This window comes from Geotrypetes seraphini, chromosome 8 (assembly GCF_902459505.1).
Source record: "Geotrypetes seraphini chromosome 8, aGeoSer1.1, whole genome shotgun sequence".
NCBI lineage: Eukaryota > Metazoa > Chordata > Amphibia > Gymnophiona > Dermophiidae > Geotrypetes > Geotrypetes seraphini.
In genome coordinates this window covers 12,867,303-12,887,331 of record NC_047091.1, presented here as the reverse complement: position 1 = coordinate 12,887,331, position 20,029 = coordinate 12,867,303, and the positions used below count along the sequence as shown (strand labels likewise).

The 20,029-nt window shown below is 44.4% G+C and overlaps 1 protein-coding gene across 7 annotated transcripts in view; it reads right to left on the bottom strand.

Moving 5' to 3' along the window:
- Positions 1 to 20,029, bottom strand: part of HIVEP3 (HIVEP zinc finger 3) — a 391,298-nt gene that overhangs the window by 42,783 nt on the left and 328,486 nt on the right. For all 7 annotated transcript variants that reach the window (XM_033954082.1, XM_033954084.1, XM_033954087.1 and 4 more), the window contains one exon: positions 13,628 to 13,773. In XM_033954082.1, the coding sequence (XP_033809973.1) occupies positions 13,628 to 13,773 (146 nt within the window). The remainder of the gene's footprint in view (positions 1 to 13,627; positions 13,774 to 20,029) is intronic.

The window sequence follows — 20,029 nt, the reverse complement described above, 5'->3', positions numbered from 1 at the left end:
CAGGCCGCCGCCCCCTCCCCCCCCCGCCAGTCCTGGGTTTGGCTCCTCCTCTCTTTGCATGCATGGAGCTGTAGTTCAGTTTCGCTAAGAAAATCATAAAACCACATGTCCACGATGCCACAGAACAAAGTTAGAACGGGACCATCATATTCAGTTGACCCAGTGTGAAACAGCAACCCTACGGCCATCATGCACAACTACCGATTATTATCTGCCAGTGTACAACGCAAGTACTGTAGCTGAGAACCAATCCTGCAGTTCTGTGACAGCACACAGGACACAACTCACTGAAGAATTACCTCCAATACTTTTTTAAAAAAATTTTTGGTCAGTGCGAAAAAAAACCAACCTCAGAGTTCTCCCTTTCTACTGATGGGTAATGAATGGAACACTTCTTTTATTGGCCAGCCCAAGTCAGAGGAGATATGCAAACTGGGAATCTCACTCAAAGGCACAGAAGGCCAAGTACTGGGCTAGAAGTACTTTGTTTTTTTATGGTTTTTCTAAGCACTGCCTTTAATTTTATCCATATCTGGCTTCCAGCTCTCGCAGAGCAGCTATTTAACATATCAACGCTAGATGACTGCAGAGGAGTAATTGACCATGTGGGTGTCTAAAGAAGAAAAAAAAAATAAATAAAATCACCTATGCAGGAAGGAGCACAATAAGAAAAGAAAAAAAAATATTTACTTTCTACATGCTTTTCAATTCACAAATTGTTGCCTTCCTGCGGTAGAGCCTGTGATGCTGTTGCAGTCTCTTACTCTCACCAATTGTGTTTTATATGCTGATACACTCTTTGCCTAAAATAATGGTCAGTGTTCTTTGCTATAAGGCACACGGAGGCATACTTAAAGATCTCAATCTATGTACTTTGGAAGAAAGGCAGGAGATAGGATAGAGGTATTTAAATAACTCCAATGCATAGAAGGTGAACCAAACTGAAAGAAAGCTCTACAATGAGGGACATAGAATGAAAATGGTAAGGGACAGACTTAGATGTTATGAAATGACAGAAGTCGATTACGATATCTTTTGTAGCGGCAACCTTTGGACGATGGAAAATCAAAAAGGGAAGCTATCCGAGTAGAACATCTATGATGGGAAAAAGAAAAAAAAAAATTAACTAAATAGAATGGAGCCATACCAGATCAACCAAATTTAAATTGCAGTCTAGCTTCCACGGGGAGCCAATGCAGCTCCCTGTAATAAGGCGTTATGTGGTCTGATTTTTTAAATTTAAAAATCAGATGAATTGTTGAAATTCTTCTAAACGTTTATAATTTTGAAATTGGATTATTGTAATATGACCTATGCGGGTTTGCCCAAATCACAATTAAAACGTCTTCAGACGTTACAAAATGCGGCAGTGAGAATATTAAGTAATGCTTTATTGAAACGATTACCTCGGTGACCTGTTTATTTTGGGATACAGTTTAAAATCCTAACTTTGACCCATAAAACATTATATTCGGGTGTTCCTGATTATCTGGCGGCTTTAATTATTCTACAGTATATTCTCCATCAAGGATTATTCAATCTTTTATTAGACAGTTGACTAGTGATTTCGTACCCTTCGAAAACGAAATGGGAGAGAACCCAAAATTCAGCATTTTTTGCCACTGTGCCTGCATACGGAATTTTTTTACCCACAGGTTTACGTTTAGAATCTTCATATACTCGTTTTCGTATATTTCTGAAAATGTACCTCTTTGGACGAGCTTTGGCCTAATTGTGAAAACCAATGAAGAGCACATTTTTTGCACTGTTGGATTTTAATGCTTCTTTTGTATGAACGTAATATACTATCCTATTTTTAATGGCATTCTATTGATGTATTTTATTATAAACCACTTTGAATTGCATATCAAGTTTAATAAATGATAAATGATTCTGTATTAATTGAAGTCGAAATTTAAAAAAAAAAAAAAAATTGAAGTCGAGCCAGGGTTTTTTTTTTTTTTTTTTGGGGGGGGGGGTTTTGACTGCCAGATGCACAATATTGCAATAGTCCAGTGTACTCAGGACAAAAGACTGAACCAATAGCCTTGGGGAGCATGTCACTTAAGCCCCCTAGGGCAACTGTGGGTATTTGCTTCAATACAAGCTCAGCTTTCCCTTTCCAACAGCGAAGAGTTTTTCATATGATTTGCATAAGAGAAACAAATCATTGTAAGGAAAGTAGGTTCATATTTCTGGCAAGGAAGTTTCATTGTACTGCACCTTCTTATTCTTATATGCATGCTGATCTCAGCGATTTTCCACCTCCTAGCACAGAAATTATAATTATAAGCTCCTTACACCTCTGGCAGAGATTAATATGGAATAGTGTAAGAGGCAAAACTTCTGGAATGAACTAAATGCTGGGAATGTGTGGCGTGGTTAGAGCTACAGACCTCAGCACCCTGAAGTTGTGGGTTCAAACCCACGCTACTTCTTGTGACCCTGGAAAAGTCACTTAATCCCCCCCATTGCCCCAGGTACATTAGATAGATTGTGAGCCCACCGGGACAGATAGGGAAAAATGCTTGAGTACCTGAATAAATTCATGTAAACTGTTCTGAGCTAGAACGGTATAGAAAATTGAGTAAATATAGTGTGAAGAGTTTCAGCCTCTGCTAACCAGAGCTGGCATTGTGACATCACAATGCCTCATTCCACCACTGCCTAAGAGCCAACCTCTTCAGTGATGTCACAATAGCTTCATTGTCCTTTACTTGGCTCACTTCTGCTACATTTTGATTTCTAGAGTGGCGCAGTGGTTAAAGCTACAGCCTCAACACCCTGGGGTTGTGGGTTCAAGTCACTTAATCCCTCCATTGCTCCAGGTACAATAGATAGATTGTGAGCCCACCAGGACAGACAGGGAAAAGTGCTTGAATATCTGAATAAATTCATGTGAACCATTCTGAGCTCCCTTGGGAGAATAGTATAGAAAATTGAAGAAATAAATAGTGTGAAGAGTTTCAGCCTCTGCTAACCAAAGCTGGCATTGTGACATCACAATGCCTCATTCCACCAATGCCTAAGAGCCAACCTCATCAGTGATGTCACAATGGCTTCACTGCCCTATACTTGGCTCACTTCTGCTGCATTTTGATTTCTAGAGTGGCGCAGTGGTTAAAGCTACAGCCTCGGCACCCTGAGGTTGTGGATTCAGATCCACGCTGCTCCTTGTGACCCTGGACAAGCCACTTAATCCCCCCATTGCCCCAGGTACATTAGATAGATTGTGAGCCCACCGGGACAGACAGGGAATAATGCTTGAGTACCTGAATACATTCATATAAACAGTTCTGAGTTCCCCTGGGAGAACAATCTAGAAAATTGAATAAAAAATAAAGAGAAAGCCGTTCTCCTATAAAGACTCTGCATTCACACAAGTCTACTACTACTCATTTCTATAGTTTTGAAAGGCATACGAAGTGATGTTAAATGTAATAGACAGTCCCTGCTTAAAAGAGCTTACAATTCAATTTGGACAGTTTCTTGCAGAGAAAAATGATAGGATGGACATAGTTATCTTGCGGTGAGTGGGAGTTAGGAGTTGAAAGCAGCTTAAAAAAAAAGGCAAGCTTTTCGCCTGGATTTGAATACTGCTAGAGACGGAGCTTGCCTTATTGACTCAGGCAGTCAGCTCCAGGCATATGGCGCAGCAAGAGAGAAGGGATAGGGTCTGGAGTTGGCAGAGGAGAAGGGTATGGATAAGAGGGACTTACCTGATGAATGGAGTTCATGGGGGGGAGGAAGCATGGGGGGATAAGTGAGGAGAGATATTGGGGGGCTGCAAAGTGAACGCACTTGTAAGTCAGTAAGAGGAATTTGAACTGTATACGGAGACGGATGGGAGAGACACCGAAGTGACTTGAGGAGAGGGGTAATGCGAGTATGGTGGCTCTGATGGAATATAAGTCGTGCAGCAGAATCTAGAACGGTTTGAAGGGGGGGAGAGATGGTTGAGCAGAAGACCTGACGTTGCAGTAGTCTCCTAGATCAGTGTTTTTCAACCTTTTTACACCCGTGGACCGGCAGAAAAAAAAGAATTATTTTGTGGACTGGCAAACTACTCTAGGACTAAAATTTAAAAACCCCGTTTCCGCCCCATCTCCGCGAGCTCGGTCCCCGCAAATCATCTGATCCCATCCACACAAGCCTCAGTTATGATTTTATATTGAATGATTTTATTAAAGTATAAAAAGAAACAATATTCTGTACAATTGTCATTTTATAAATACAAATAATACAGAGCAAGGATCAACAAAACCCCTGTCTCCCCTCCCTTTTACATATATCCCCTCTACTATCAAGAAAACTGAACAAGCCAAATTATTACAGAATGCTACACAGAAATATCATGCTAACAGAATACTGCAGTCACACATGACAGGAATAGTTTTAGGGGAGTGCAACTAGGGCAACTGCCCCCTGGTCAGAGAGCGCCTTAAGCCAGCTGGAAGCTAAAGAAGCACTGCCTGGGCTTTGTAGTCCCAGTTATGTCTAACACTAGCAGGATATATATTTCAAATCTGATTTATATTTAATCACAAAATAGAAATAAAATTATTTTTTTCTACCTTTTGTCGTTTCTGGTTTCTGCTTTCATCTTCTTTTCACTCTCTTCCTTCCAGCGTCTGCCTTCTCTGTCTCTTCAATCCAGCATCTGCCCCTTCCATCCTCTATCTGTCCTCTCCCCCTTCCATATGGTATCTGTCTTCTTTCTATGTCCTTCTCCCCTTTCTATCCAACCTGCGCCCCCTCTCTCCTGTTTACATGATTCATTCCAGCTTCACTGCTCTCTTCATTTTTATCTCTCCTATACCAGATCTACCATCGTTGTCCCTCTCTGCTTACTTTTCTGCTGACCCCTTCCCATCATCAATCTCTCTACTTTCTCATGCCCGTCTCTCCCCTTCCCCTCCTCTAATCTCCCTGCCAGCTGTTTCCTTCCTTTTTTCCTTCTCCCTTCCCTCCTCCTACTGTCCAGCAGTAATTCTCTCCCCTTCCTCCCCTCCCAGCAGTATCTCTCCTTCTCCTTCCCTCCAGGTCCAGTAGCATCTGTCCCTTTTTTTCCCTTGCCCAGCAGCTTCCCCTCCCTCCAGGTCTTTTTCCTCCTTGCCCAGCAGGTTCCCAGACTCCTTTCCCTCCTACCCTCCCAGCAGCATCTCTCCTTCTCCCTCTCCAGGTCCAGTAGCAGCTGTCCCTTTTTTCCCCCTTGCCCAGCAGCTTCCCAGACTCCTTTCCCTCCTCCCCTCCCAGCAGCATCTCTCCTTCTCCCTCCCTCCAGGTCCAGTAGCAGCTGTCCCTTTTTCCCCCTTGCCCAGCAGCTCCCCAGACTCCTTTCCCTCCTCCCCTCCCAGCAGCATCTCTCCTTCTCCCTCTCCAGGTCCAGTAGCCGCTGTCCCTTTTTTCCCCCTTGCCCAGCAGCTTCCCAGACTCCTTTCCCTCCTCCCCTCCCAGCAGCATCTCTCCTTCTCCATCTCCAGGTCCAGTAGCAGCTGTCCCTTTTTTTAACCATGCCCAGCAGCTTCCCAGCCTCTAACAGTGGCTTTCTCCCCTCCCAGCAACTCTCCTTACTTGCCAGCGCAGCGATTCAGGAAGGCAGCCTCAGGTCCTTTGTTGGGTCGCACCGCCTCTGAGGAAAGCAGAAGTTGCATCATCAGATGCGGCCGCAACTCAGCAAAAGCCCCAAGGCTGCCTTCCTGAATCACTGCGCTGATAAGTAAGGCGATCCACTGGGAAGAGAGAAAGCACACTGTCGGAGGCTCCCCATGACTACAGCTCGTCGATCTTGCCGGTCCTGCGCGGACCGGCAGGAAATTGGAGATGTTGATCTCGTCGGTCCTGCACGGACTGGCAGGAATTTTTTGCGAACTGGCACCGGTCTGCGGACCGGCGGTTGAAGAACAATGTCCTAGATAACACTTCCATAAGTTGCAATAAGCTGTAAGCAGTACACACAGACTTTAAGCTAAGTTCCTAATATTGCATAGGAGATAAAGGTACTCTTTCTGAATACAGTGGTACCTTGGTTTAAGAGCATAATTCGTTCCAGAAGCATGCTCTTAAACCAAAACACTCGTATATCAAAGCAACTTTCCCCATAGAAGATAATGGAAACTTGAACAATTCGTTCCACGTTCCACCAACCCCCACCCCCCCCGAGGCTACCGGCACTGCTCCATCACCCCCTCCCCCCTCTCTAACCAGCATCGCACCCCCCCAAACCGGCATCGCAACCCCCCCCCCGCGAACGCTCCCCCCCCCGCGAGAACCGCAAAGCACCCCCGTGCTGAAAGCGGCATCCGCCCGCCCTTCCTCCCAAGCACGGTCCTTACCCCTTCTGCTCGTTGCGCAGATGCTCAAGGCCCAGCCCAGGCAAGAGGCGGGAGCTCGCATTCACCCTTACAACGAGCAGAAGGGGTAAGGACCGTGCTTGGGAGGAAGGGCGGGCGGATGCCGCTTTCAGCACGGGGATGCTTTGCGGTTCTCACGGGGGGGGGGGGGCGTTCGTGGGGGGGGGGATGCGATGCTGGTTCGGGGGGGTGCGATGCCGGTTAGAGCGGGGGGAGGTGCTCATACACCAGAACATGCTCGGTTTGCGAGGCAAAAGTTTGCAGAGTGTTTTGCTCATCTTGCAAAACACTCGCAAACCGGGTTACTCGCAAACCGAGGTTCCACTGTACTTTCTGTTTTGTTAATGCCTATGCCCCCCCTCCCCTTATTCCAATGCCTATGTTTCCCACACCCCCCAGTCAACGCAGCATTCATGTCTCTCCTTTCCCACACGGCCTTTGACCAAAGGGCCGCCACGTGAGCGGACTGATGGGCACGATGAACCACTGGTCTGACCCAAGAGCGCCAATTCTTATGTTCAATATTCAGATCTCTGGTTCAGCCTTTAATTCCGAGTCAACTCAATTACTGAAACATAGTATATCTTGCAGGAACCAAGAAAAACATCGTAATTATTCAGAACCCGGCAATCAAACTTAAATCAAAGGAAGTATGATCATGTTACTCCACTGTACCGAGAGCTGCACTGGCTCCCAGCGGAGGCACGTATTGTATTTAAGCTGGGCTCTTTCTGTTATAAAGTCGCCACTGGTCAAGCGCCTCAACATTTGACCGATTCATTTGTCTTTTCAACTCAGAAAAATCCAAGAAAAACTCGCGGCTTTATTTGTTTTCCCTTCAGTTAGTGGATGCAAGTCCAAAACAGTTCATGAGCGACAACTTTCTTTTCCAGTCGCATTGCACGAAGGTGACTTTAAGAATCTGTTCCTAACCTCTTACTCTTATCTTCAATTTAGAAAGCAAGTAAAAACTTATCTTTTCAAAAAAAAATTCAGACACAACTAATTCTTTACCTATTTTATCCTGTATGTATTCCTAATCTTTTGTAAACCGTATTGAACTACCTGGTTATGAGGTCTACAAATTGATCTATTGTATTCTATTGTTTTTACGGTGGTAACAGCGAAAGGATTCTTGGAGCGCTCTTTTGTAGTGATTTTTTTAGTTTGACTGCACTGGTTCATAGACAACGGCGCGAAAGACAAAAGCGCGCGCCGACAATTGAGCGCAGCGCGCGCCGCCACGCCGCTCTAAATTACAGTTTTTAGGGGCTCCGACGGCGGGGTTTTGTTGGGGAACCCCCAGTTTACTTAATAGGCATCGCGCCGGCGTTATGGGGGGTTGTAACCCCCCACATTTTACTGTAAACTGAACTTTTTCCCTAAAAACAGGGAAAAAGTGAAGTTTTCAGTAAAATGTGGGGGGTTACAACCCCCCACACCCCTCACAATGCGGCGCGATCTCTATTAAGTAAAGTGGGGGGGTTCACCCCCCACGCCCCCTGTCGGAGCACTAAAAACAGTAATTTAGAGTGGTGCGGCGGCGCGCGCTGCGCTCAATTGTCTGGGCGCGCCTTTGTTCCGGCGCGCTTTTGACCTGACACCGACTGGGTTCATAGACAACGGCGTGAAATTGTCCCGGCGTGCTTTTGACCTGACACCGACTGCACTATGGAAGAGAGCGACACAGGAATCATTTTGCTGTTACCACGCCACATTTCCACTGTGTGGAATCGCCATTGGAAGCGTTGTACATCCGACTTCTTACGCAGGCGATACACTAAAATATGGGCAGTGTTGGGTCCTTCGATGCACTTTTGCCTCCTCTGAATGGAGTTCCCACCTTTTTGTTCCATCCGAGGCCCACTTTGCTTTTTCTTTAGACTCCACTAACTTTGTGTTGCCATTTCCCCTCTGATCTGCTGCTCGTCTCCGCTAGCTGTGCCAGAGGTCTTCTCTTTTGCCCACTTTAGTTCCATTCACCTAGAATTCAATCTGCACACATGAGACAAGGTCCACCATAAATCTCACAAAAATTGCGGAGGGCAAGACACTCTCAAACACTGCGGCAGGGAAGGGGATTCTGAACAATTTTTTGTCTGCATCAACGACTGATTATTATCTCAGGACATATGACCCTCCCATTTCCCCCTCCCCCCCAATTACCTTTTCACCTCTCAAAAAGATAATTGGATTAATCGCTATATTTATCCCTACCCGTCAGAGATTTTATTTTCCTGTGCTTACGTTTTCGCTTCTCCCTTCATCTCTTAAGAAAAAAGTAAGGCCGTCGAAAACTGTCTTATATTACACTGGGGGGTATCACTGTTTTTTTTAATAAAACCCCTGCAAAACACAACTAAAACTGGCTGTCTCTCAGTCTTGATTTATACTGTATAAATTCTCTTTTCTAACACAATCAGCAGCCAAGTCTCGACTCAGAGGATTTAGTTACTCAGTACAATGATATTAATAGAGCCTAAAACGATCTCCCAGATGAACTTTTAAACTTAGGATCAACAAACCAAACCACCCAAGAATGGGGGGAAATACATTTTGCACACTTTAGAGGAAGAATTCTTTATTTATAGAATGGCAAAATTAACAGGGTCTGCCAACTAGCTTAGCTTCCTCACCAAAAGGTCACAAGCTCTTTCAACAGACAGGAAGACGTTGTAAAAGATGCACTTAAAACTATTAAAGACGTCAAACATTAATGAAAGTTAAAATTCAATATTACTGTGTTTAGGAAAAAAAAAAAAAATCTAATATAAAAGAGAGACAGACTTCAGGCAATTTGAAAATATGCCAAGGTACAGAGAATTTAGGACACAGAGAAGTTTCAACGAGCCATTTTACTACATTTGAATCTCTGCAGTAGAGACAAATTTTCCACATCCCCGCAGGAACTCATGTTCCTGTCCTGTCCCTGTGAGTTCTTTTCCTGTCACTGCCTCATTCCTGCCATCTCTGTCCTCATCTGCACAAGCCTCAAACGCTTTAAAATCGTAAGCAGCAACTTTCTAGAGCTCAGATTATGATGTCATAATGCACCAAAGCCTAAGCTCCATCCTCATCTGCACAAGCCTCAAACGCTTTAAAATCATAAGCAGCAACTTTCTAGAGCTCAGGTTGTGATGTCATAATGCACCAATGCCTAAGCTCCATCCTCATCTGCACAAGCCACAAATGCTTTAAAATCATAAGTAGCAATATTCTAGAGCTTAGACTGTGATGTCATAATGCCTCATTCCACCAATGCCTAAGCTCCATCTTCATCTGCACAATTCTCAAACACTTTGAAATCCTAAGTAGCAACATTCTAGAGCTCAGATTGTGATGTCATAATGCCTCATTCCATCAATGCCTAAGCTCCATCTTCATCTGCACAATTCTCAAACACTTTGAAATCCTAAGTAGCAACATTCTAGAGCTCAGATTGTGATGTCATAATGCCTTATTCCACCAATGCCTAAGCTCCATCTTCATCTGCACAATTCTCAAACACTTTGAAATCCTAAGTAGCAACATTCTAGAGCTCAGATTGTGATGTCATAATGCCTCATTCCACCAATGCCTAAGCTCCATCCTCATCTGCACAAGCCTCAAACACTTTAAAATCATACGTGTTCAAGGCTTGTGCAGTTAAGGCAGAGCTTACAGGAATGAGGCAGGGACAGTGACAAAACCCATGGGGACGGGATAGGGAAATTGAGTTCCTGTGGGGACTAGGACAAATTTGTCCCTGTGTCATTTTCTACTTTGCTGGTCACAATACCTTAAACTGGACCAACAAAAAAAGAACCTCCTCCCCACACAATAACAAACAAAAAAAAAAGATTTAAGATAAGAACTTTCAAGCAGGGGCATAGTTAAACACTCAGTTTTGTCTGGGCCTGAGCAAAAAGTGGATGGGCAGAGACAATGACGTAGTAAGGGGGATTGGGGGGGCGATCTGCCCCAGGCGCCATTTTGGTGGGAGTGCCAGCACCCCTTCCCCTCTCCGCCCCATCTCACTTCTCCCCTCGCCACGCATGGGCCCTCCTTCCCTTCCCCCATACCTCTGGTTGTTCACTACCACGAGCAACAATTTCAGTGTGCTCATGTCCGCGTCGTCTCTCCCGCTGACATCACTTCCGGGTGCCAGGCACAGGAAGTGATGTCAGAGGGAGAGCCAATCCGGTCGTGAGGAGCACACAGTCAAGAGCACTCTGTAATATATTCGCTGTTGTACTGGGATCCAGTGTAATTGTTTCAAAACTGGAGTGATATGAGCTGTCTTAGGTATACCAGCAATCAACCTTGCATTCATTAGGGCTATCCCGAAAACCCGACTGGCTGGTGGTCCTCCAGAACAGGGTTGGGAACCAATGACTTACTGGATTAGACCAATGGTTCATCTAGTCCAGTATCCCGTCTTCACGAAGGCCAATCCAAGTCAAAGGTACCTGGCAAAAACCCATATAGTAGCAGGGGCAAGCAGTGGCTTTTCCCATGTCTGTCTCAACAGTAGTTTACCGGCTTTTCCTCCAGGAACCTGCCCAAATCTTTTTTTAAAACCAGCCACATTAACCCCTCTTACCACATCCTCTGGCAAAGTATTCCAGAGCTTAACTATTCCCTGAGTGAAAAAAAAATATTTCCTCCTATTGGTTTTAAAAGTATTACTTTGTAACTTCACTGAGTGTCCCCTAGTCTTTGTAAATCCTGATGCAGAAAAAAAAAAAAAAAAATCGATTCACTTGTACCCGTTCTACACTACTCAGGATTTTGTAGACTTCAATTATATCTTCCCTCAGCCGTCTCTTTTCCAAGCTGAAGAGCCCTAACCTCTTTAGTCTTTCCTCATACAAGACAAGTTCTATCCCTTTTATCATTTTGGTCAATCTTCTTTGAACCTTTTCTAGTGCAACTATATCTTTTTAGAGATAAGAAGACCAGAACTGAATGCAATACTCAAGGTGAGGTCTCACCATTGATCAATACAGAGGCATTATAACATTTTTAGTCTTGTTTACCAACCCTTTTCTAATAATATCTTGCATTTTTGTTTATTTTCTTGGCCACCACCAAACATTGGGTGGATGGTTTCAGCGTAGTGTCCACGATGACACCCAGATCCTTTTCTTGAGCACTGACCCCCTCCCAAAGTTGACCCTAACATCCTTGGTAACTATGATTTGGATTATTCTCCCCAATGTACGGCACTTTGCATTTGTCCACAATAAATCTCACCTGCCATTTGGACACCCGGTCTTCTAATTTACTAAGGTCTTCCTGCAGTTTTTCACAGTCCGCATGCATTTTAACAACTTTGAACAGTTTAGTGTCATCTGCAAATTTAATCACCTCACTCATAGTTCCAATTTCCAGATCATTTATAAATAAGTTAAATAGCACCAGTCCCAGTAGAGATCCCTGTGGCACACCACTATTCACCCTCCTCCATGAAAAAAATGGCCATTTAACCCTACCCTTTGTTTTCTATCCGATAACCAATGCTTAATCCACAATCGAACATTGCCTCCTATCCCATGACTCTTTAATTTTCTCAGGATCCCCTCATGAAGAACTTTTTATCAAAAGCTTTCTGGAAATCTAGATACACTACATCAACCGGTCCTCAAATCTTTTATTGTGGGCTAGCTAACCTGTTAGAGAACTTTAAAACATAAATATGCACTATGCACCAATTCCTCACAAAGGCGGACATACGTGCATACAATATATCCAAAATGTGCATCAGTTCAGAATACGAATTAATGATGCGTCTGTCAATGGATGGGTTTGTATATATACACCATGAAAACACAAGAACAGCTGTTATTTCAATAGTGGGAGTTGTCCTATAAAATAAATTGACAGGAGCGTTGAGATCACTTTCTGATATTCTGAAAACCAGTCTGTTTATAGAAGCCTTTAACTAGGGAGTAATGCTATAATGAATTTATTGAATGCTGTTTTATGTATAAGTAATGTGTTGGTTGATAGTTAAGTTATTTTTGTAAGCCGCTTAAGGTTAAAGCGGGTTAGAAATGTTGTAAATAAATAATTTCTCTTGAAATACAACAGGATTTGGCTGTCATTTAATTCTTTTTCACTCTCTAGTTAGTAAAATAGCAATGGAGGAGAGTTAGGAGCTTAAATGCCACCAGCTGAAGGCAAGTGATATTTATACTGATATTATATATTTAAATTTACAGTATTCCCCCGTGAATTCGTGGTTTGCGGACCCGGTCATTCGCGGTATTCTCCGACCGCCTCTTCCTGTACTAAAGTCAGGCTTCACCAATCAGGAGCTGCGTGCCAAAGCAGCTCCTGATTGGTGAAGCCCCGACTTTAGCGCAGGAAGAGGCGGTCGGAGCATACCGCGAGTGATTTCCTTCACTCGCCGGCACTCCAGCTACCCTCTCCTGCCTCCCCAGGCGAAAAACCTTATTCGCGGGGGTTCCTGGAACGGACAACCTGCGAATATCGGGAGAGTACTGTGTTTATAAACTTGATGGATCGTCAATCTTGGCCAAGGCCAAATCAAGGCACTATACAAAGTTAAAAATATAAGGAAACAGGAAAATGATCTCCAATAAATGACAGGACAGGCATAATCATTCAAGATGACAGATTGCGTTCTCCCACGTGGCTACAGCCAACATTCAACCCATTTCACAGCAATGCTATTGATGCTCCTCGCTGTCCAGCACTCCAGCATCCTCAAAGGCCAGCTGGAAAAAAACCCAGGTTTTTAAGCTAGCTCTAAAGTCTTTGTATGTCGTCTCTGATCTAATTAAGAAAGACAGACTGTTTCATATATTAATGTCAAAAAGAAATAAGCACTATGTCTAGTTGACTTCAGCTTGGCTCTATCAGGACTGGGGAGAACCAACTTATGATCAGTGACATAATAAACATGGCGGCACTTACAGAACCATAAGATCTGCAAAGGCAGACTGGTAATTCCATCATGAATTATTCATGCAACAATTTTAAATCTGACTCGGAAATGCCTATTCTGTACCAGCTTGTAACTCACCTAGAACTACCAATGAAAAGGCACGCGTAAAAATAACGACGACGAAAAATTCATGCCGAACAGTTGTTGCAAGGCATTATTTTGAATCTTAGGAACACACAGAGCAGCAAAACATTCTGCATAAAACCTAGAACAAAATGCACTTTATCCAAGCCATAATGACATGATTTTTTTTTTTTTTTTTCTCTTCAATGACTGCATGAAATGCAATGATTGGAAGCCACAATGGGGAAAAATTACTTACCCTCCTTCAAAGATCCTGATCCTTGCTGGTTCCACTCGCTTGGAGACGGAAGGTTCTTCCGCATTCTTCCCTCTCTTCCCCTCTTCACTCTCAGCTCGGGTCGCCTCTTTCTGGCTTTCACAAGCATGCGTTGCAGGCATATGAATCTGCATGCCCCCCCCACACCCAGAGAGAGAGAGAATCACCAATGAATAAAAAGCATGGATATTAGCATTCCATAAGTAGATACAAATTCATGGTTCTTGAACAGCCAGTCAACCTACGTGGCACAGGTGAGACTTTTTACTGTAAAATTGGTTCATAAATCAATTCAGCTAGAACTGTACTAGTTCACTGGACCAGGCTTTTAATGTTTTTCCTGCTGGCAAAAAAGAAGTCTGAGAAACCATGATGAGCTCCTAGCCATTGCAGTGGAAATTTTTCCCCCGTCCCCGTGAGTTTTTCGCTGTCCCTGAACCATTCCTGTAAGCTCTGCCTTAACCACACAAGCCTCGAACACTTATGATTTTAAAGTGTTTGAGGCTTGTGCAGATGAGGGCAGGAAAAGAACTCTCCGGGATGGGAAAATGAGTTCCTGCGGGGTCGGGAAAAAAATTTGTCCCCGTGTCATTTTCTACTCTGCCGTCCTTAAGATATTTCCTATTTAGTATTTGAAGGCAGGCTACTATCCTAAGTTGTGTGGCAATTCTGTTGTTGGCACTTCTGTAGGTGTGAACTACGCATCAGTTCTCCACCTGGAGATACTGAAAACTGCTTCATGGTGCACTAGGGAACGCACTTTATTGCCTCTTTTACTCTCATTTCTAAAGAAAGAGGTTTTCATTTCAGGCTGGCTGGTTTTACTTCTTAGCTTTTTCTCAACAGACTATTAAAAAAAAGAAAAAAAAAATACTGCAGAACACTATTTTAAGCGTTAATGCTTTTAAGATGAAACAATTTTTATTGATGACAATGGCACAACAAACAACAAAAGTTTCAATCACTGGCAACCAGGCAAGAGAGTAATGCGTCAGAAATACAGCTAATTCCAAGCCATCAAATTTTTTTTTTTCGTAAAACTAGAACGTCCCTTTCCCAAATCCCCTCCCCTGACAACAGATTGTAAAGTCAAACATTCACATAAACCCCTAAAAGGGAAAGAAACAACAAATCACCCTGCTACAACCTTGATTTCATAAATAAAAATACAAGAAAACCATCTCCCCCCCCCCTTTTTCCCCTCTAAAATAGTCATAATACCATAACACAGCAACTAGCCTACTTCTTGCTAATGCATACCTCTCCCCCCAAGTTCCCCTTTGCTACGTCCCTACTACCCTCCCCATCCCCCTTCCAGAACCCCCTCCCCCCCTCACTACTAGAGGTGCCTCACTCCTCTCCCAATGCCTTTAATATGAAGAATCTGTGAGGCAGCATTCATAGACCTTAACAGAGAAGCATCAGCACCAAGCATAAGAACTGATGGCAAACAGATATGACATCAAAAACATGCACGCGAGATCATGAAAGTTAGAAAATGACATGGGGGATAAATTTTTCCCTATCCCTGCGAGTTTTGTCGTTACCCCTGCCCCATTCCTGTAAGCTCTGCCTTAACTGCACAAGCTTTAAACACTTATGATTTTAAAATGTTTGATGCTTGTGCAGATGAGGACGGAGCTTAGGCATTGGTGAAATGAGGCATTATGACATCACAACCGGAGCTCTAGAATTTTGCTACTTATGATTTTAAAATGTTTGAGGCTTGTGCAGATGAGGACGGAGCTTAGGCATTGGTGGAATGAGGCATTATGACATCACGGTCTGAGCTCTAGAATGTTGCTAATTATGATTTTAAAGTGTGTGTGGCTTGTACAGATGAGGACAGAGCTTAGGCATTGGTGGAATGAGGCATTATGACATCACAACTGGAGCTCTAGAATGTTGCTACTTATGATTTTAAAGTGTTTGAGGCTTATGCAGATGAGGACGGAGCTTAGGCATTGGTGGAATGAGGCATTATGACATCACGGTCTGAGCTCTAGAATGTTGCTAATTATGATTTTAAAGAGTTTGAGGCTTGTACAGATGAGGATGGAGCTTTGAGGAATGGGGCAGAGAAAGGAAAATAACTCATGGGGACGGGACGGGAAAATGAGTTCCTGCAAGGACAGGGAAAAATTTGTTCCCGTGTCATCCTCTAATGCAAATCTCACAGGCAGTGCCGATACCTCTCTCGATTGTGTCAGCCAGTAGTTCTCAAATGGTGTGCTGTGGCACACTAGTGCCTGCAAGAGGTGCATTTTAGATGTGAGGCTTGGGGAGGGAGTGATAGAGGTGTGGCGAGGCTTGGGAATGTGTGAAAGAGCGGCAAGGCATGGCGAGGCTGGGGAGCATGCGCGAGAGAGGAAATGAGGCGAGGGTGCACGTGAAAGGTGAACCGGCGGGCGGAAGTGTAGCATGGCACGCACCCAGAATGTCACCAGTCAGCTTTGGGTCACCCTCTCTGCTGTGTAGCAGGGCCAGAGATAGGGATCGTGCAATGCATGGCCGTCATGCCTGGGAGCAGGGAGCTGGGCCTGTTTTTCCCAGTAACTCCTCCCTGAAGGGACACACCTGTTTTTTGTTTTCTTTCTCCGAGTGTTTCACTGTGAATGACTGAACTATACCTATGTTAACCAGGGTTTTTCTTCAACATTAAATGCAAAAACGGGAGAAAGACTTCAATGCATTGAAGATGAAATGAGGGTATGTTTGTCTCGTACGTCCCAACATTGGAAAAAAAAAAAAAAAAATCACCAAAAATCATCAAGCTCATGTTTCATACAGCTACTTTTGATTTATTAAAACAAGGTTCTTCAATAGCTTTCTGAAGTTTATTACTTTTATTCATAGTTTAGTTAATATTTTTTAAATTTTGTGCACAAGGTGAGCCGGAAATTTTTTTAAATATATGTTTTACAGCAGGGGTGCCCAACACGTCGATCGCGATCGACCAGTAGCTCAGGAAGGCAACTCGAGTCGATCGCGAAGCCCAACCCGGGCTCTGTGATAGACTCGTGTTGCCGCCTGATCTACCGGGCCGATCAGCCTTCCTCTCCAGTGTTCTCTCTAGGGCCTTTTAGCTGGGCGGTCCGCCCAGTTGTCATCTGCTGCTGTCGCCGCTGCTGAACATTAAAAAAAACACAAAAAAAACTGGCTTGGAGATTTCAGCCCGTAGCGAACTTATGCTCCAGGGCTCTAACGTGTGCATGCCGGCTTCCCTTCTCTTCCCTCCGAAACCGGAAGTTATGTCCGGGGGGGGGGGGGGGGGAGAAGGGAAGCCGGCACGCACATGTTGAGAGCCCTGAAGCAAGCGTTCGCTACGGGCTAAGGCGGGAGACATGTTAGTGAAGCATTTCCTCTTCTTGCTGCCGGGTCCTGCCTACTTTCTGTTTCCGCGAAGGCAGGACCCGGCAGCATTTCCTCCAACAGCTCCTCGCGATGCTGGTCGGCCGAAGCAGGGAGAGGTTGGGGCGGCGTCGGCTTTTGGGCGTGTTATTGGCGTCGGCTTTCGGGCCTGTTATTGGTGGCGGTTTGGGTCCTGGTCCCCGATCGCAGTGGCATTGTCTTGGGGGCAGGCAGGGAGACAGAAGGAAAGAAGAGAAACAGAAAAAAAGGAAAGGGAGGCAGAGAGAAAGAAAGGGCAGGGAGAGAGGAAGGAAAAGTTGGGGGAGGGAATGAGATGTGGAGGAGAGGAAGCAAACAGGCTAAAAGGGAAGAAAGATTGGATGCACAGTCAGAAGAAGAAAGTGCAACCAGAGACTCATGAAATCACCAGACAAGGTAGGAAAAATGATTTTATTTTAAATTTAGTGATCAAAATGTGTCTGAATTTATATCTGCTGTCTATATTTTACACTAAGGTCCCCTTTTACTAAACCGCAATAGAGTTTTTTAGCGCAGGGAGCCTATGAGCGTCGAGAGCAGCGCTGGGCATTCAGCGCAGCTCCCTGCGCTCTAAAAACTGCTATTGTGGTTTAGTAAAAAGGGAGGGGGGTATATTTGTCTATTTTTGTATGGTTGTTACTGAGGTGATAGTGCATAGAGTAATCTGCTTTGACCTCTTTGAAAAACCCTGGAATAGGAATGATAATTAACATTTTCTATGCGTACAGTGTGCGCTGTGTTTTTTAAAAATTTTATTGTTGGTAGATCCATTTTGACTTGGTCATTTTAAAAGTAGCTCGCAAGCCCAAAAAGTGTGGGCACCCCTGTTTTACAGCATGCTGTGAACTAAAAAAGATTTGAGACCCACTGGTGTAGGCTTGTCATGCATTTGTTATAAATCAGTCTTCGGTATGTCACCAGGTTATCTTGCTTCGCATTTTCCTTTGAACCAGTCCAACAAGATTACACGCAGAGCGCTTCCGTTTACGTATCCCTCCACAAAATTCAGTCGTTATAAGAAGTTTCTTGAGAGAACCCTCTCGTTTCAGGCTGCTAAATTGAATGTATGGTTCGGTAAAATTATGTCAAAGAGGTCCCTTCTTATTTTGATTTCAGAAAATTGTTAAAGACGCAACTATTTGACAGGCTTGTATCATAATATTTTATGTTTATTTCTTAATTGAGTCCTGTATATTCATAATTTGATATACTTTTATCTGCTTTGTATGTACCAGCTTTATCTGTTGTGAACCGCCTAGAACGATTTTGGTCTGGCGGTATATAAGAATAAAATTATTATTATTATACAACAGCTGTATAACCTTTTTTCACATACAGTTGTTTCATATGATCCATATTGCAAGCCACTTCGTACTTTCTTTGGGTGGTTTCTGGGCACCCTGTAATCAACTTAAGTTTCTTGAGATATCCTTGGAGCAAGCAGGTTTCAGAATTTCGAGTTCACACCTGGCGACGTCTACTACGAACTGGCAAGACTCAAGGTGAACAAAGCCATGGGACCGGACAATCTACACCCCAGGGTGCTCAGTGAGCTGTGTGATGTCTTGGCAGAACCGCTATCAGGACTCTTCAATCTCTCCCTAAGTTCGGGGAGAGTCCCCATAGACTGGAAAACAGCTAACGTCATTCCACTGCACAAAAAGGGTTGCAGGGCAGAGGCTGCAAACTACAGACCGGTGAGTCTCACATCAATAGTATGCAAATTCATGGAAACACTAATCAAAAGTAAATTAGACGCAATCTTGGATGAGGAGAATCTACGGGATCCCAGTCAACACGGATTCACCAAGGGTAGGTCCTGCCAATCCAATCTCATCAGCTTCTTTGACTGGGTAACAAAACAGCTAGACTTGGGAGAATCCGTGGACGTCGTATACCTAGACTTCAGCAAAGCTTTCGATAGTGTCCCGCATCGCAGGCTGTTGAGCAAGATGAAATCAATGGGGCTGGGAGAAACACTAACTACATGGGTCAATGACTGGCTGAGTGGCAGACTTCAGAGGGTGGTAGTTAACGGTACCCTCTCTAAAACATCGGAGGTGACCAGTGAAGTACCGCAGGGCTCAGTCTTGGGCCCGCTCCTTTTCAACATATTCATAGGGGACCTAACTCAGGGGCTTCAAGGTAGATAACGTTATTCGCTGATGATGCCAAACTATGCAATATAGTGAGAGACGGCAATTCACCCGATAGTATGACACAGGACCTATACTTGTTGGAGCTTTGGTCCTCGACCTGGCAGCTGGGCTTCAACGCTAAGAAATGCAAGATCATGCACCTCGGCAGCAGAAATCCGTGCAGAACTTACACCTTGAATGGTGAGACTTTAGCTAGAACTTCAACAGAACGAGACTTGGGAGTGATCATCAGCGCAGACATGAAAACTGCTGATCATGTGGAGAAGGCTTCATCTAAGGCAAGACAGTTGTTAGGTTGCATCCGCAGGAGTTTCGTCAGCCGGAAGCCTGAAGTCATAAAGCCATTATACAGAACCATGGTGAGACCTCATTTGGAATACTGTGTGCAATTCTGGAGGCCACACTACCGAAAAGATGTGCTGAGAGCAGAGTCGGTGCAACGGATGGCCACCAGGATGGTCTCGGGGCTCAAGGATCTATCGTACGAGGAAAGGCTGAAAAATTTGCGGCTGTACTCACTCGAGGAATGTAGGGAGAGAGGAGACATGATCGAAATGTTTAAGTATATTACCAGCCGTATCGAGATGGAAGAAGAGATTCTCTTTCTCAAAGGACCCTCAGCCACAAGAGAGCATCCGCTCAAACTCAGGGGCGGGAAATTTCATGGCGACACCAGGAAATATTTCTTCACCGAGAGAGTGGTTGATCCTTGGAACGAGCTCCTGGTGCAGGTGATCGAGGCAAACAGCGTGCAAGAATTTAAGAGCAAATGGGATGGCCATGTGGGATACCTTAGAGGGTTAAGCCAAGGGAACCTGTCACCGGGAGTGGGATC